Source organism: Mesoplodon bidens, assembly GCF_964165515.1.
Source record: "Mesoplodon bidens genome assembly, chromosome: 11".
NCBI classification, from domain to species: domain Eukaryota; kingdom Metazoa; phylum Chordata; class Mammalia; order Artiodactyla; family Ziphiidae; genus Mesoplodon; species Mesoplodon bidens.
The window spans coordinates 77,543,314-77,559,381 of record NC_138167.1 but is presented as its reverse complement, the minus strand read 5'-3'; the positions used below and the strand labels follow the sequence as shown (position 1 = coordinate 77,559,381).

At 39.5% G+C, this 16,068-nt stretch overlaps 1 protein-coding gene across 1 annotated transcript in view; it reads left to right on the top strand.

The window, feature by feature from the left end:
- Nucleotides 1–5,163, top strand: part of MYBPC1 (myosin binding protein C1) — a gene marked incomplete at both ends in the record, with an annotated part of 98,097 nt that extends 92,934 nt beyond the window's left edge. Inside the window, 2 exons of the mRNA XM_081249467.1 lie at nucleotides 47–233; nucleotides 5,063–5,163. Of these exons, the coding sequence (XP_081105593.1) occupies nucleotides 47–233; nucleotides 5,063–5,163 (288 nt within the window). The remainder of the gene's footprint in view (nucleotides 1–46; nucleotides 234–5,062) is intronic.
- Between the last annotated feature and the right edge of the window lie 10,905 nt (nucleotides 5,164–16,068).

The window sequence follows — 16,068 nt, the reverse complement described above, 5'->3', positions numbered from 1 at the left end:
AGGCCAAGTACAGATATGTTTTGACCTAATTTGCTTCCATCTTCAGCCCAAAATTACCTGGATGAAAAACAAAGTTGCTATTGTGGATGACCCAAGATACAGGATGTTTAGCAACCAGGGGGTCTGTACTCTGGAGATTCGAAAGCCCAGCCCCTATGATGGAGGCACGTACAGCTGCAAAGCAGTCAATGACCTTGGGACAGTGGAGATTGAATGCAAACTGGAGGTGAAAGGTATGACATCCCAGATCTTGTGTAGACTGAAATGAAAGAAAATCATTTAATTATTGTGCTTACTGCCAAATCCATATTACTTGCCAACATTTTCTGGGGGAGAGGAGGAAGGGGGGAGAAGATTTGGGGAGAGAAGACATTTTTCCATTTTTGAACTCACTCTTTTTTGTGATGGCTACTTGATTTTTTAAGTTGGCTTTCTTTCATCTCTTGCAATTCTTGTTAACTAAAGCGCTATTAATTTCAATGAATTGTGGTATATGCACAGCATGGTAACAATGAATCAAGTCAAAGGGGTGTTACTTTGGTGATGTAGTCCATCTTAGATAAATAGAAGCCTCATGTAAAAACTCACCTAATGAAACCGCAGTTGAGGAATTTAACTATTTTTAATGAGTTTACTATTTTTGTGAAAATTTCTATGTATATGTAAATTTGCTAATTTAGTATTTAATATTACACATGTAGAATTCAGCATACACATATTATAACCCGTTTCTTTTAAAATCTCACTAGAGAATCTCCATTTGTAGGTATGCATTTCATTTATACTAGTTTTCAGAAGTGTTGCAACTAATGTAAACAAAGAAAACACATAAAGATTTATGTGGTAGGGAAGTCTCAGTGTAATTGTCCTCTTAATCAATTTTCATATTAATTGAGTATAATTTTTATCCTGAAGTTTTTTTCTTGACAATCAATGCCTACTTTGGGATATGATGAAAACTCTTACAGCTATCAAAGTCACCATTAGGAGATAAGGAATGACATGATCCTAATGTCTTTTCTCTCATTTTTATTGCATTATTTTGCCATTTTGTGATAACCAAAGTCTTTACTTTTCCTACCTCTCTATAATGAAGAAATTATAATCTAAAAGTCAGATATAACTTTATAAATATCTATTTTAGAAAAAACGTAGTAAATGCTTAGGGTATTTATGTAAACAATAACAACAACAACAAAAGAGTTTTTTAGTCCCAAATGTAGTGTAAATATAGTAGAGAAACTTCTCGAAAAAATTTTTTCCTTCTGTAACTTTAAAAAACCAGTATTCTCTCTGTTATGATTTTTGTCCATCCTCAGATAATACAGGATAGTAGATTCACAATTGAAAGAAAGAAAATTTTTAAGTTTTTTTCCTCTTAAATGTAAAGCATATAATATTCTTAGACAATTTCAAACTTTACTATTGAGATAGTGGATACAAATTTAAATGTTGTTCTTTTAGCTATTAGCTTTTTTTTTTCGACTGTGCCACGTGGCACGTGGGATCCTAGTTCCCCAACTCAGGCCCCCTGCATTGGAAGCGAACCCGACCCGGGCCCCCTGCATTGGAAGCATCGAGTCTTAACCATTGCACTGCCAGGGAAGTCCTATTTATTAGCTTTAAATGCAGATTAAGGCCATAGTTGCAAACACATCTGGTTTCTAAACTCCTTATTAGTTCCAAGGTATTGTTGGTACTTCTGTTCCAACACCCAAAAAACAAGAACGCAAAAATCAAAAACCCAATACCACTTCTGCATGCTTTGAAAATACCTGAATGTTGCTAATGATATAAAATGGTGGTTTCAAAATGGTTCAACATTTGGGGTCCTCCATAAGTGAATAATGTTATGCATATAAATGCTATATTCTTTATAGTAATTGTATAGTAATTGAATTTAATAACATAAATAATGTATTCTAGTATATAAATTCATAATAAGGTATCAACTGTGATATATTAGTAAAAGCTTTTGGTCCTAAAAGTAAAGCCAAGATTATTTATCATCAGATTGTTATCTGATAATAGGTGACTTGAATCAAGTTAAACTGTGAAAAAAAAAAAGGTGAGACTGTAAACCGAGAATAAATAAATACTGGTGCAAATATTCTAATTCTGCAGTGATATATCAAGGAGTAAGTTCCCCTGGACAACCAGTCTTCCTGGCGGGGCAGCAACAGGTTTTATAAGTTCATATCCCACTGGATATTTCTTCTTTCCATTCCATTCCTCTTACATGAAATCGCACTTTGCATGTAAAGCTTGTCTTTCTCATTTGCTTTTAATTGTATTTCTTAGCAGCTCATGGCATACAGTGGTTATGCCATGAACAAGGAAGGCAAAATTATTCAAGGATATTAGGTAATATAGGAATAAGTGTTGTCAGAAAACTAAGGACCGTACCACAGGTTCCCATAAATAAAGCCAGGAAGCCACATTTGAAGATGACCTCATTTTAGATATAAGATTACCAAAATTTGGGAATCCTTTGGCATTTCTTTAATATTTTCAAGTGTAGAGAGAGATGTTCTTCCTTTAAGAGAGCTTCCAGTGTGGGTTCGTTAGGTGCATGTTGAAGTTCAGAAAATTGAACATTTTTCCATTGCTAAGTTGTAGAAAAATTGTTCTGGGCATTTTTTTTTTTTTGCGGTACGTGGGCCTCTCACTGTTGTGGCCCCTCCCACTGCGGAGCACAGGCTCCGGACGCGCAGGCTCAGCAGCCATGGCCCACGGGCCCAGCCGCTCCGCAGCATGTGGGATCCTCCCAGACTGGGGCACGAACTGGCGTCCCCTGCATCGGCAGGCGGACTCTCAACCACTGCGCCACCAGGGAAGCTGTTCTGGGCATTTTTGATGGGGCATTTTTGATGGGGAGAGGACACAGATAAAAACTACTTGGACTGTTTGGATCCAATATTTGGAAACTTTCATATTTAAGATTTTCCAATGAAAAATTCTCTAGTAGAATGTCTGTAACCCATCTATCTGTTGAACATTTTGGATAATTTCATGGGACCAAGATTATCTCATATATTCATTAACTTAAAAGGAAAGAAAATTCTAGGCCCCATTACTAAAATGTATTAAGCGATAAATGAGTCCTACAGTATATGTATATGCATGATTGATCCCCTATTTGGAAGAGCAAATTAAGAAGTTCTTTGGGGCTGGGTGAACAACCTGATGTAAACTCTAATGACGTAGACTCATGCCTGAGTTTACAATGTTTGCTCTCTGAATTCCTAGAGATAACATCAGCTTTGGAAAGAGGAAAGAATTAGGACTCTTTCTTTAAAAGTTTTGTAGATTGCACGTATGGTCACTTTCTAGCCTGTTTTTTTAAGGCTTGCATTTATTTAGATCAGTCATATATATAGTCAGTTCAGAATACAATATTCTGGAATAGTCTAATTTCTATATCCACTTGATAATTTTGCCTTTTAGAATTTCAACATATATATATGTATACTAATGCTTTGTTGATTGTCCATGTTTTTCTGTTGTTGAAAAACACAATATATATATGTTGTAGGGGGGTTTCTTTAGCTAATGGTTTGGAAACTGTTACCATAATTATTCCCTTTACAGTCGAATTGGCTTTGCCACCTATTCAGGCAAAGTGGTTGTGCATATTAATAAATGTTTTACCTATTAATGATCCTTCTGAAGTGACTGGATCCCAGCCCTTCATTCCGTGCGCTTCTATTTTCCTGTACTTTTCACCTGACTAAGGATTAATGAAATCACCTCATCATAATCGTGACCATAATTTCATCCAACAAGTACTCAACTTTGGTTTTAGCACTTTATTAATGCTTACAACATGTCTCTCTCTCTCTCTCTCTCTCTTTCTCTCTCTCTCTTTTCCTTAGTTGTAGCACAGTAAGGATTTTTGAATGTATATTATCATCTAAGGTAAGCTTTCATATGGTTTTGGCATATGAAGCTTATGACTGTCATAAGCCATACAAAGCCTGTGGAGTATGGCATGATTTTCATTATGTAACCCAATGAAAATAGACTATTTAAACTCCCTAACATTGTAGTTTTAATGTGTATTTCAGTATCTTGACATTAACAGCTAGTACTTATTCATCACAACAGTCTTCTGTTGACATGAAGCAAGTTGTTGAATGCAGTAGAGCATGAATTAAAGCATTTAATGTAGATGAAAATGTGTGATACCCAAGCATTCTAAACTCTTTGCATCAAGGAATGGACATGTTACATAAGTGGCATCATTTCTACCAATATGTGACTTTTTTTAAAAAAAAAAGGAGAATGACTTTCCCAAATTGCATTCAAGAAGTTTTAAGAATGTTCAAATGGCATGCTGTTTTTGTCTGGACGTGAATTTATTAGCAAGTAGTAAAACACTTCTCTAAAGGACCATTTTTATGGTTTCATGGGTTCTCTTGTGAAGGGTACTTTTATTTTTTAAATATAATTCAGAACCATGGAGGGTAAATATGAAATATTAGTAGGTGTTTCTCTCACCTTCAGAAGGTATTGGACAGGTTTTACTATTTTTAACAAAATATTTCCAATTTTTGCACTTTTGACAGTGTATGAATAGCCAAAGTTAAAGGAGTAGTTCCTTTTTTCTTCTCCCATGTGCTTGAATGGGAACTCTTTGTGCTTAATCGAAAGGAACATTAACAAACTGGAAACAGTTCTTCCCACTGATTTGTAACATGATTTGCATTTATTCTGCCATTCAGTCAGAACACTTAAATCATCTATAGAGGAACCTCAAAACCCCGAAAAGAGCAATAAACACTCTCCAACTAGTGAGGAATTTAAGAACGAATAATAATAGGGAATAAAAAACTGCTCTGGGTCTGCAGGGAACTTGCTTTTCCTTCTAGATGCCAAATGTTTTAGATTCTAAAGGTGCTAAACCCAGGAGAAGCTTTCCAAGTAGGGACTGAATGAATCTTTGTAACTAACTGGAACATAATTAGTCACATTTCCAGGCAGCTAGTCAAGAAGTCTTGTTTCAGGGATTTCTCACGTGTAGACGGTTTTGACTTTGCCTTTTCCTTCTCGTCCTTTCTAGGTGGTCTTTCCTTCTGCAGGCTCCTCTTGCAAGGTGTGCCTCCTAGCGTAATTGATTCATATTTGCGAAACTTGCAGTCAAGCAATCCTGAGGAACACTAAGGGCCTGGGCACTGCCGCTCTGCTCACCACTGCTTTGAAATCGGGTTGCAATGAGAAAGCATTTTCTGTTTTGCTCCCAGGCTCCCAAGTGTGGTTGTTTTCTTTCCTCCTGATGTTGAAGAAAAAAAAAAAAGATGTTCGCACAGATTGCTTAATTAAAAATTGCAAACAAAATCTCATTTGAAGTTAGCATTTTGGTCATTGTTGTCTGTGCTTGGTCACTGTACTTTCCAAAAAAAGCAAGCTATAGAATAAGCAAAAGCATTTATTTTAATTTAAAATAGTAGGCTCTAAATGCTTTGTTTTCCCCTAGAGTAAAAAAACAGTACAATACACCATAATAGAATCTTAAAAACCCATCTTTCTTTTGATCTAAGAGATTTTTCTAAGCAAAGAAGAGTTGTTTATTTCATACAACCCTACTTAACACCAGTGGATCTGTGCCCTTTTTCCCACTTAAAGTCATTACAAGACTTTTTAAAGTCTTTCAGACAAGTTTTCTTAACAGTAGGGAAAATGTATTCAATGAATGGTACAATAAATCTGAAGTGTTTCTGATGAAATGACACAGTATTCGTTTATGTGTTTCGGGTTGCATGATCAGACAGAACGGAGGACAAAGGCTGGGAGCCAAGATGCTACCAAACTCAGGCCTGACCCAAATCATGTCTCTGGCATAGCATCCTGGCCAAATCCACCAGAGTTTCTACAAAACATCTAGTCACAATGATGGAGAGCTGTTGCAGACTACAGAGCAGTTACAGATTTAGAGTTTGCTGATGGCCTCCATTCAAACTGATGAAAACCTTTCCCAAAATCTAGAAACTGAGAAACATTCGTGCAAGCCTGTCATCTTTTCAGCAACATCCTTCACTCTTCCTGACGTTACAGAGAAAGTTTCCGTTAGGGAAGTGGAGGAGAAGGGGGAGTCAAATACCATACCATTATTGTTTTCTCCCTCCCTTTTGTTCTTTTGGCCTTTTGTTCTAGGAGCTAAATACATCCTGACCTACAGGGAGACCCACAGCGTCCTGGGACAGCATCTTAAAGTTTCTGCTCTGCTTTCTTTCCAGATCAGAGCTGGGAAGATGTGATGATAGTCAGGAACCTGGGTAGTAGTTGTGGGGCTCATAAAGGGAAGGAGTGGATGTGCCAGGTAGTTGCGGTACTTTTGGGAAAAGCAAGGGAAAACTTGAGTTCTTGTCCAAACTCTAGTAGTTGCGGTACTTTTGGAAAAAGCAAGGGAAAACTTGAGTTCTTGTCCAAACTCTAGTAGTTGCGGTACTTTTGGGAAAAGCAAGGGAAAACTTGAGTTCTTGTCCAAACTCTAGTAGTTGCGGTACTTTTGGGAAAAGCAAGGGAAAACTTGAGTTCTTGTCCAAACTCTAGTAGTTGCGGTACTTTTGGGAAAAACAAGGGAAAACTTGAGTTCTTGTCCAAACTCTAGTAGTTGCGGTACTTTTGGGAAAAGCAAGGGAAAGCTTGAGTTCTTGTCCAAACTCTAGTAGTTGCGGTACTTTTGGGAAAAGCAAGGGAAAACTTGAGTTCTTGTCCAAACTCTGGTGGCTGCCTCTTTTTCTGTTTTGTTTGGTTGGTGATCTTGCCTTATGGCTGTTAAGAATATTGGCTATCACCCCATGTTCTCAATTACCTTCAAAATAATAATGTGTGCAATTCCTATGTAAATACCCATGTTAATCAGGAAACCTATTTACACATTATTGGCTAAGATATTTTACATTAGAGAAATCTGGCTAATCTATAAAGACGTGAAGACCATATCTCCATGTGCAAACCAAACAAACAAGAGTGTGGCCAAACTTGTTGGCGTGGTCCCTGCAGCTCGCTGCTGGGTCAGGGCCTCATTGCAGCTGCTGGGCTGGTTGCTTAACTCAAATACTCATTGACCAGTTTTGCCAAGTCATGGTCAATTTGTTATGCCTTTTATAAACATTGCCTAAATGCAACTATAGAGCATTTTTACAAAATATTGTTTCCCCAGTCATGACTTATCCTCTCTAACTGTATTGTATGCTAGGTAATGTTATTTTTCTATATATGATGTCTCCTCATATTAAGGGTACTTACTGTAAAGTTCCTACGAGGAAGAAAAAGTCTATTTTGAAACTGCAAAGAACAAAAAATATCAGAAGCTGTCATTGCTATTAGCTTTCCTATAATTTTGTTCTAATTTTGTTTAAATTTCATTCTATTAAAGAAAAACATTATATCACAGGATTTACCAAAAATTTTTTTGGGGAACTAAACATACAACATTAAAAATTTTTAAAGCATTACACTATTTACTCACTTTAAAAGAAAGCTTAATGAATGTTTTCATCTAGATTAATATAGAAGTAGAAAAAAAACCCTACTAGTTCCAAGAAACATTGGAATAAGGCAATACATCCTTAACCACTCACTTTTATTTTTATTTTTTAAAAATTTTATTGGAGTATAGTTGATTTACAATGTTGTGTTAGTTTCAGGTGTACAGCAAAGTGATTCAGTTATACATATACATATATTCATTCTTTTTCAGATTCTCTTCTGAATAGGTTATCACAGAATATTGAGTAGAATTCCCTGTGCTATACAGTAGGTCCTTGCTGGTTATCTATCTTATATATAGTAATGTGTGTATGTTAATCCTGAACTCCTGATGTTTCCCCTTTGGTAAGCATAGGTTTGGTTTTGATATCTGTTAAGTCTGTTTCTGTTTTGTAAATAAGTTCATTTGTATCATTTTTTTAAAAATTAGATTCCACATATGAGTGATACCATATGTTACTTGTCTTTCTCTGTCTGACTTACTTCACCTAGTATCATCTCTAGGTCCATCTGTGTTGCTGCAAATGGCATTATTTCATTCTTTTTTATGGCTGAGTAATATTCCATTGTATATATGTACCATATCTTTTGTATCCATTCATTTGTCAATGGACATTTAGGTTACTTCCATGTCTTGGCTATTGCAGATAGTGCTGCAGTGACCATTGGGGTGCATGTATCCTTTCAAACCACGGTTTTCTCCCGATATGTGCTCAGGAGTGGGATTCCTGGATCATATGGTAGTTCTATTTTTAGTTTTTAAAGGAACCTCCATACTGTTCTCCATAGTGGTTGGACCAATTTACATTCCTACCAACAGTGTAGGAGGGTTCCGAGGGTTCCGAGGGTTCCCTTTTATCCACACCTTCTCCAGCATTTATTGTTTATAGACTTTTTGATGATGGCCATTCTGACTGGTGTAGGGTGATACCTCCTTTTAGTTTGGATTTGCATTTCTCTGATAATTAGTGACATTGAGCATCATTTCATGTGCTTTTTGGACATCTGTCTTCCTTGGAGAAATGTCTATTTAGATCTACTGCCCATTTTTTGATTGGGTTGTTTGTTGATATTGAGATGCATAAGCTGTTTGTATATTTTGGAGATTAATCCCTTGTTTATCACTTCATTTGCAAATAGTTTCTCCCATTCTGTGTGTTGTCTTTCATTTTGTTTATGGTTTCCTTTACTGTGCAGAAGCTTTTAAGTTTAATTAGGTCCCATTTGTTTATTTTTGTTTTTAATTTTATTACTCCAGGAGGTGGGTCAAAGATGATATTACTGCCATTTATGTCAAAGAGTGTTCTGCCTATGTTTTCCTCTAAGAATTTTATGGCGTCTGCCCTTACATTTAGGTCTTTGATCCATTTTGAGTTTTATTTTTATGTATGGTGTTAGAGAATGTTCTAATTTCATTCTTGTACATGAAGCTGTCCGGTTTTCCCAGCACCACTTATTGAAGAGACTGTCTTTTCTCCATTGTATATTCTTGCCTCCTTTGTCATAGATAAATTGGCCATAGGTGTGTGGGTTTATCTCTGGGCTTTCTATCCTGTTCCACTGATCTATATATCCGTTTTTGTGCCAATACCATACTGCTTAACCACTCATTTTTAAATTGATTTCTGAAACATTCTATTCAACTCAACAAATGAGTTCTTGAATGTCTGATGTGTGCATGGCACTGTGATGGATTCAGCTAGGAACTCAGTGAGAAATAAGCCACTTCCTGCCTTCAAGAAATTGATAATATACAAGACTACTACCCAAAGGGAAGCACATGTACAGAGCAGGCTGCAGGCATAGGAGAACACCATAAGGATTCAGAAATCGGATAATGTGGTTTATGTATTTGTTATCATCAATGCATGTATCACACTAGGTTGGAGCACAGGACATGCCACGTGATTTTATTTTTCTAAATCAAATTAACTATGACTCTGAGCTCCCCACTAGCCAGAGAGATTGAGAACTTCTCTCTGTCCTCCTTCTGGGTCCCCCTATCTCAGGCCCTGGGTCAACTGGAATCTTTCTTGGTGCCTAGAAAATGGAGAGAAGGAAAGGCCTCTGGTCTTCAGGCTATACTGGTGACTGCAGGATGCCTATGGTCCAACCCAGTAGAGTCCAGCCAAAGACAAGTGACTCTGAAACTTCCTTGACAAGTGTGGACCTGTGGTTTTTCAACCTCCAAGGCCACAGCTTGGCTATTTACCTACTACCTTTTTTTTTTTTTTTTTTTGGCCATGCCGCACAGCTTGTGGGACCTCAGTTCCCCAACCAGGGATAGAACCTGGGCCCCATGGCAGTGAAAGCGCCAAGTCCTAACCACTGGACCACCAGAGAATTCCCTTTATCTGCTACATTTAAACTTGTTCTTTGTGGGGAGACTGGACAGTTCTACCACTTAGTATTAGCCTTGGACCTGGGCAAGAGGGACCTCTATATTTTCAAGAGCCTCACTCTGGCCCTCCTCTAGCCATATCTCCCTCCACAAAGTAGGGAGGCCATGGAGCCAAGAGGATGTGCATACTTAGAACTCTTATGAACCACCCCCCCCTTCTTGCAGACTGTCCACTTTTAAAGTCCAAGTCCACTGTTAAAGACTTTGTGGGCCTCTTCCTTGAGTTCAAACCCCCAAGGAAGAACCAAGTGGCCAGAATATATACCCCGAGGCCCAATGGGTGGCCTAGAGGCAGCTGTTTGTCAGGGAGCTGGGGTGTGGAGGATGTGACCGAGCTTGTGCATGAGGCAGGGCATCTGCCTGTGTGCACCTGCGACCTCTCATGGTGCAGAAGGGAGCAGGGCGGAAAGCACAGGGAGACCTGAGCCTCGGTGGGCCACAATACTTTGGCAAGTATCTCTGAAGACTTGGATAATTCTACATTCAAATCTAGGCCTCCAGGTCATTATGAGGGTATCCCCCCAAAAAACTGGAGGATACAACTATTTTATTAACCATTGGTTAGCTTGATTTATAACTTCTAAACATTTATGTACATGAGCTATAAAAACGAGGGGGTCAGCCAGCCCCCAACTACCTCTGTTCCCTTTCCTGGTCCCCTCCTCACTCCCCTTTACCAAGATCTCTCTCACCTCTCCACTGTCACCACTTCTTCTCCCCTGACTCCAGGCCTGACCCTCCATCTCCTTCCTCTCTTCAGTTCCTTTCAATGGAATTCTAGAAATACAAATTTGGCCTTCTTTTCCTAGGAGTAGGAGTAGAATAAGGAATAAGAAAACCAGACAGTCTTCTCACCAACTCTCCCTGTAACATTACTTGATTCTAAATTGAACTCTATCTTTATTTCCTTATTTTAGCTGGGTCACTAATTACCATCCTTGCACCAAAGATTTAGCTGATTGCTACGTGTAGGTATTTATATAATCCTTTGTAATTAAATTTTGATAACTTAGATGGATGAGAGAAACAAACGCACTAATGGAATGACCAGTTCTCCTGATTCTAAGGGCTGTCATCACCCTCTTAAACTCACCTGATGATCTCTCTCTCTGTCCCCAGATGCACTGGCTGGAGTAGCCTCTGGCCTAGATAAATATTTTTCTTCTATCTGGAGTTGATTACCAAGGACAAAACACCAGGGAGGTGACAGGGCAGTTAAACACTCCCAGGGGAGTCAGAGTGTGGCTTGGGGCACTGGCAGTCTCACGTCTTTAAAGGCAAAAACCTTGCACTCAAGTGCGTAATTGACCATAACTACTACTTCTCCCAAGCAATAGCTTTAGAGAGAATGTCTCTGTTTTTCATAGATAAGCACTTACACAGCTATCCACAGGCAAGAGATTTCATCCTTCCAGCCTTCTCCTCTCACCTTCATCCTAGTCTTGGAGACCAAGAAAATACATTAAAGATATTATACACTAATTTAAAAACCTTGGCTTAAAAGTTTTTTAAGTTAATGAAAAAAAGAAGAAAGAAAGAAAAAATAACTAGGCGTTACCAGCAACACTGTGGCAAAGAAAGGAGCTGCTATTCAGACTTTCTAATGCATCCCTGTTGGACAATTGGGATGAGGAGTAATTGGAAGGGAGCCACGTTTCAAAATAAACCAAAGCTGATTTGAAGTCATGTGGTCATTTGGAAGATTCCAAGCACTAGAGAGCCAAATGATGTATCCCCTGCAAGCTATGGGTTAAAGTGCCATTGGGCTGGTCATCCCAGCCTCATTCCTGAGTGTCCAAGGGGGCTCACTGTAAACTCAGTTCTCATTCCTGCCCTGGGCAGTACCACTGAGCTAGAGGCAGGTAGGGTAATAGTGGAGGTTGCCAAGAAAGGACAGAGCCTCTATATGTGGGGTTATTTTTATGTGCTGCTTTTTTTTTTTTTTTTTTCCCGTATGCGGGGCTCTCACTGTTGTGGCCTCTCCCGTTGCGGAGCACAGGCTCCGGACGCGCAGGCTCAGCGGACATGGCTTACGGGCCCAGCCGCTCCGCGGCACGTGGGATCTTCGCGGACCGGGGCACGAACCCGTGTCCCCTGCATCGGCAGGCGGACTCTCCACCACTGCGCCACCAGGGAAGCCCTTATGTGCTTCTTAATAGCTCCTAGCTAAGGCTCAAGAAACATTATCTAGCAGTAGAAGCGGGAGTTCATCGGTGAGACAAGTTGTTTCCTGGGTCTTTCCGTGACTGTCAAGTCTTCATAGTGGCCAGCATGGACTTTGACCCAGAGTCTGCCTTTAGTAACTCGACTCCCTGAAGAAGTTAAGCAACGGTGATGGACAGACAGGGAGGGCATGGCAAGAAAGGGCTCAGTGAAGGCCAAGGCCAAGATCAACGTCAAGTAGGAGGGAGGAAAGGACAGACCCACACATTGTTATTTGTACAGAGGGGAGGGGCAGTCAGGAGCCGTGAGACAGAAACGAAGGCAGAAACAACCTCACCAGACAAGGAACTAAGGAAAGAGGAGACGGCAACGAGAAAATCAACACTAGAAAGAAAAGAGCTCCTGCTTCGGTGCTTCGCGGGCATTATCTCCGTCACAGGTTCTGTCTACCTCGACAGCCCTCCTCTCTGCAGAAGAAAGGAGAACTTTGGACAGGATGTGAGAGCCCAGCGTGAAGTCACTGCCACCACCCCTCACACGCTACTCATGAACGTTTATCCACATGCTACCTTCTTCTCCATGATATATGAGTTTATTTAATAGAAAAGTAATTTTTTCCTTCCCAGATCTTCAAATGGCTGTTGTTCCAAGCATATTGTCAGGGAGCTAAAGGTATCCCAGTCTGGGAAGCACAGCAGAAGGTTAGAAAAGACTCATCAACAATGAACAACAAACACTCTCACTGAGGACCAACAAGTAGATCTCAATTCCACTGTAGATGGTATTATATAATCAGTTATATATATATATATATATATATATATATAAAACAGAAAAATAAAATAGAAAAATTTAATATCTATCTATATATCCCTTCTTTGCCCTGGAAAGAACAGGTTGAACCAAACTTAAGTGAGCCAGCCTGGCCTTTCTTATCCTTTAGTTGTCCTCAGCCCTGTGTCTCCTCCTTCTGCTCCGCCCCCCTTCCACCTGGGGCCTGCTCACAGCTGTGCCTCCACCCAAGCCTCCTAAGACTGAATATGCTTCAGTCCCTCATCAGTCAAAATGTGGTCGCTTCCCAGCGGCATCAGCATCACCTGGGAGCTTGTTAGGAATGAAAACGCTTCCCTCCGCTCTCTCTCCAGATCCGCCAACTCAGAACCTGAATTATCACAGAATCTCCAGGTGCTTCCTGTGCTCGACCATGTTGGGAGTGCAGCTTCAGCCCTCTTTCTCGCAAGTTCCTTGCATGGCTATTTATTTGGAGCCATTCTCTCTCAGGTGTCTCAGAGCAAAGACATTCTGATAAAAACATCACTCCTAAGGTGGTGTTATTTTTTTTAATATAAATGTATTTATTTTTGGCTGCATTGGGTCTTTGTTGCTCTGCACAGGCTTCTCATTGTGGTGGCTTCTCTTGTTGCGGAGCACGGGCTCTAGGCGCACGGGCTTCAGTAGTTGTGGCTCGTGGGCTCTAGAGCGCAGGCTCAGTAGTTGTGGCACACGGGCTTAGTTGCTCCACGGCATGTGGGATCTTCTTGGACCAAGGCTTGAACCCGTGTCCCCTACATTGGCAGGCGGATTCTTAACCACTGCGCCACCAGGGAAGCCCTCCTAAGGTGTTTTTTATAATGACCTAACCTAACATGGAAGTCTGACCTACTCTGCTTATCCTAAAAGCCCCAACCCCAAAATAGGTATAACTCATTGTAGGGCTTTACGCACCTCAGATTGCTGAAGAAGGAATTTTTGAGGAAGGAGATTCCCTCTAGTGCTCCTCAAATCATACCATGGAAAACATTTTAAAGCAGTAGGATGTGAACTCAGAAAAGGATAATAAATAAAAGTTAAAGGATATAAATAGGGCAGAATGCTAAGAACTGTGTCTCTATGGGAAATCAATTTCCAACCCTAAATCACTTTTGCAATTCCAGATAAAAAGCACAGTTACAACATCTGAGGGATTCTGTTGTGAAATTTGCTTTTCTGACCTTGTTCCAGAAATTAAGCATTTCTAGAGAAGACAGCAAAGGTTTTTGTTAATCTGTTATTGAAAATGAAAACTGTATTCTGCTCATGTATTTTGTAAGGTTCCATGGTTCTATAAAATTTAGAGTTTAGAGTCACAAAGTACAAAACTATAAAAATAAAATAAACCAAAGCAAGTAAATGAGAAAGGGCAAGTATATACCACAGAACTATACTAATCTTCCTAAATACTCCAGCCTGTGGGTCCAAAGCTCTAAACCCTTACACAGATAGCTTGACTCCCTGAATGATAAAATTCTGCAAATCTAGCCAGGTTATTTCTTGATTGCAATCCATGCCTTTTTCCAGACCAATGAAAGTCAGGGGCTTTTTGAAGCAGTTATTTTACGCCTAATGTGGCTATATGAGACTATAACATTTTGTGGGAAGTTGGTCTAGATGTTGAAGATGCTGAGGAAGAAGGTTTGAAATGTGAGTGCAAGTTACACAAAAAGAACCAGTAGTAAAACCAAGATAAGCAACCAACTAAAAACTTGTGGATGCCTCTTGTACTGTGGATACGTAAGACATTGTGAAAGGCTGGGGGATGAGTACAAGGGATCTCTCTGTACAATTTTTGCAACTTTCTGTGAATCTACTACTTCAAAACAAAGAGTTTTTAAAAGTATGGATGTCTGCTGGTTGCCAAGAACTCAAGAACACACTCAGTGCAGGGATGTGGTCCTGATACTCTGATGCTGGACAAGTAGCAGATCAGTACATAAATAAGTGCCCCAAGACAGACTGGATCACAAGGTACAAAGTACTCTGTGTGGAAGCAGGAGAGGTCAACTGGAAGAATATGAGAGGCCATCTCAGAGAAGGAGGAATTTAAGCTGAGCCTTGACTGATAAGCAATGTTTTAGGGGTGATGAGGGATGGAAGGTACTGCCCAAGCCCAGGGAGCAAAGTGGGGGGGGCATGAGGAAGTGCTTGGTATGTTTAGGAACAGCTAATGGACCCATGAAGCTGGAGCATTGGAGTTAGGGAGGGGAGTGAGGGAAGAGACACTTGGGAGATAAGACTGGAAAAGAAGAGTGGACCTTAGAATGCCAGGCTAGGGAGGTTGGACTTTATCAAAGTCCTCTGAGCAAGGGAATGTATCATTAATTTTAGTAAATTTAGTAAGATGATATATAGAAAAAGGACTGCTTAATATTGACAAAAATACTCATCTAAGTCTGATATTTAATATATGTAACTTATTAGGTGACATTCAGCCATAGGCAGGAGTGCAGGCTCTGGACTCTGACTACATTGGCTGGAATCTTGGCTGTATCTCTATTCTAGCAATCATGGGCAAGTTATTGAACCTCACTGTGTTCCAATTTCCTCATCTGCAAAATGGGGACTAATAATGCTACCCACTTCCTAGGATTTTTGTGAGGAGTAAATGAAATAACTCCTGATGCTCAGAACAGTTCCTGGTATAGGACAGTTAATGCCTAAATGTAAGCTGCCATCTTTGTTCAGGAAAAGGAAAAATTTTATATATATATCAATCACTATGTAATAAACCATGATAATCAAAGGAAGCCATGATGCAAGAAGTAAAATAATAGGAAATCTCTAATCTACTTTTCTTTGACATTAGACAGATACGCCTTGAATTAATTTGAAATTTCCAAAAATTCACCAACCGCTCCCCCCTACCCCCCAAAAAATAAAAACCGTGGGAAAGGTGAAAAGCAGCTTAGGAGCATGAGTGTTAAAGAAGATGTGCTTTTTAAATTTTTGTTACTTTTACTACTTTTTATTCCATATTTGCAAAAGAAAAGGATTACACATACATATAGCATAAATAATAATAAAATGAATACCATGTTCCTATTACCTCGTTTAAAAACTGTGGTTGAGACAGCTAGATGACACTCCAGTATTCATTCCCCCACTTTTCAATAGAAATTTCTTAGCTGGAATAATGGTTGGCCTGCTAAAGACCTCATTTCCAGCCTCTTTTGCAGCTAAATGTAACCATGTGA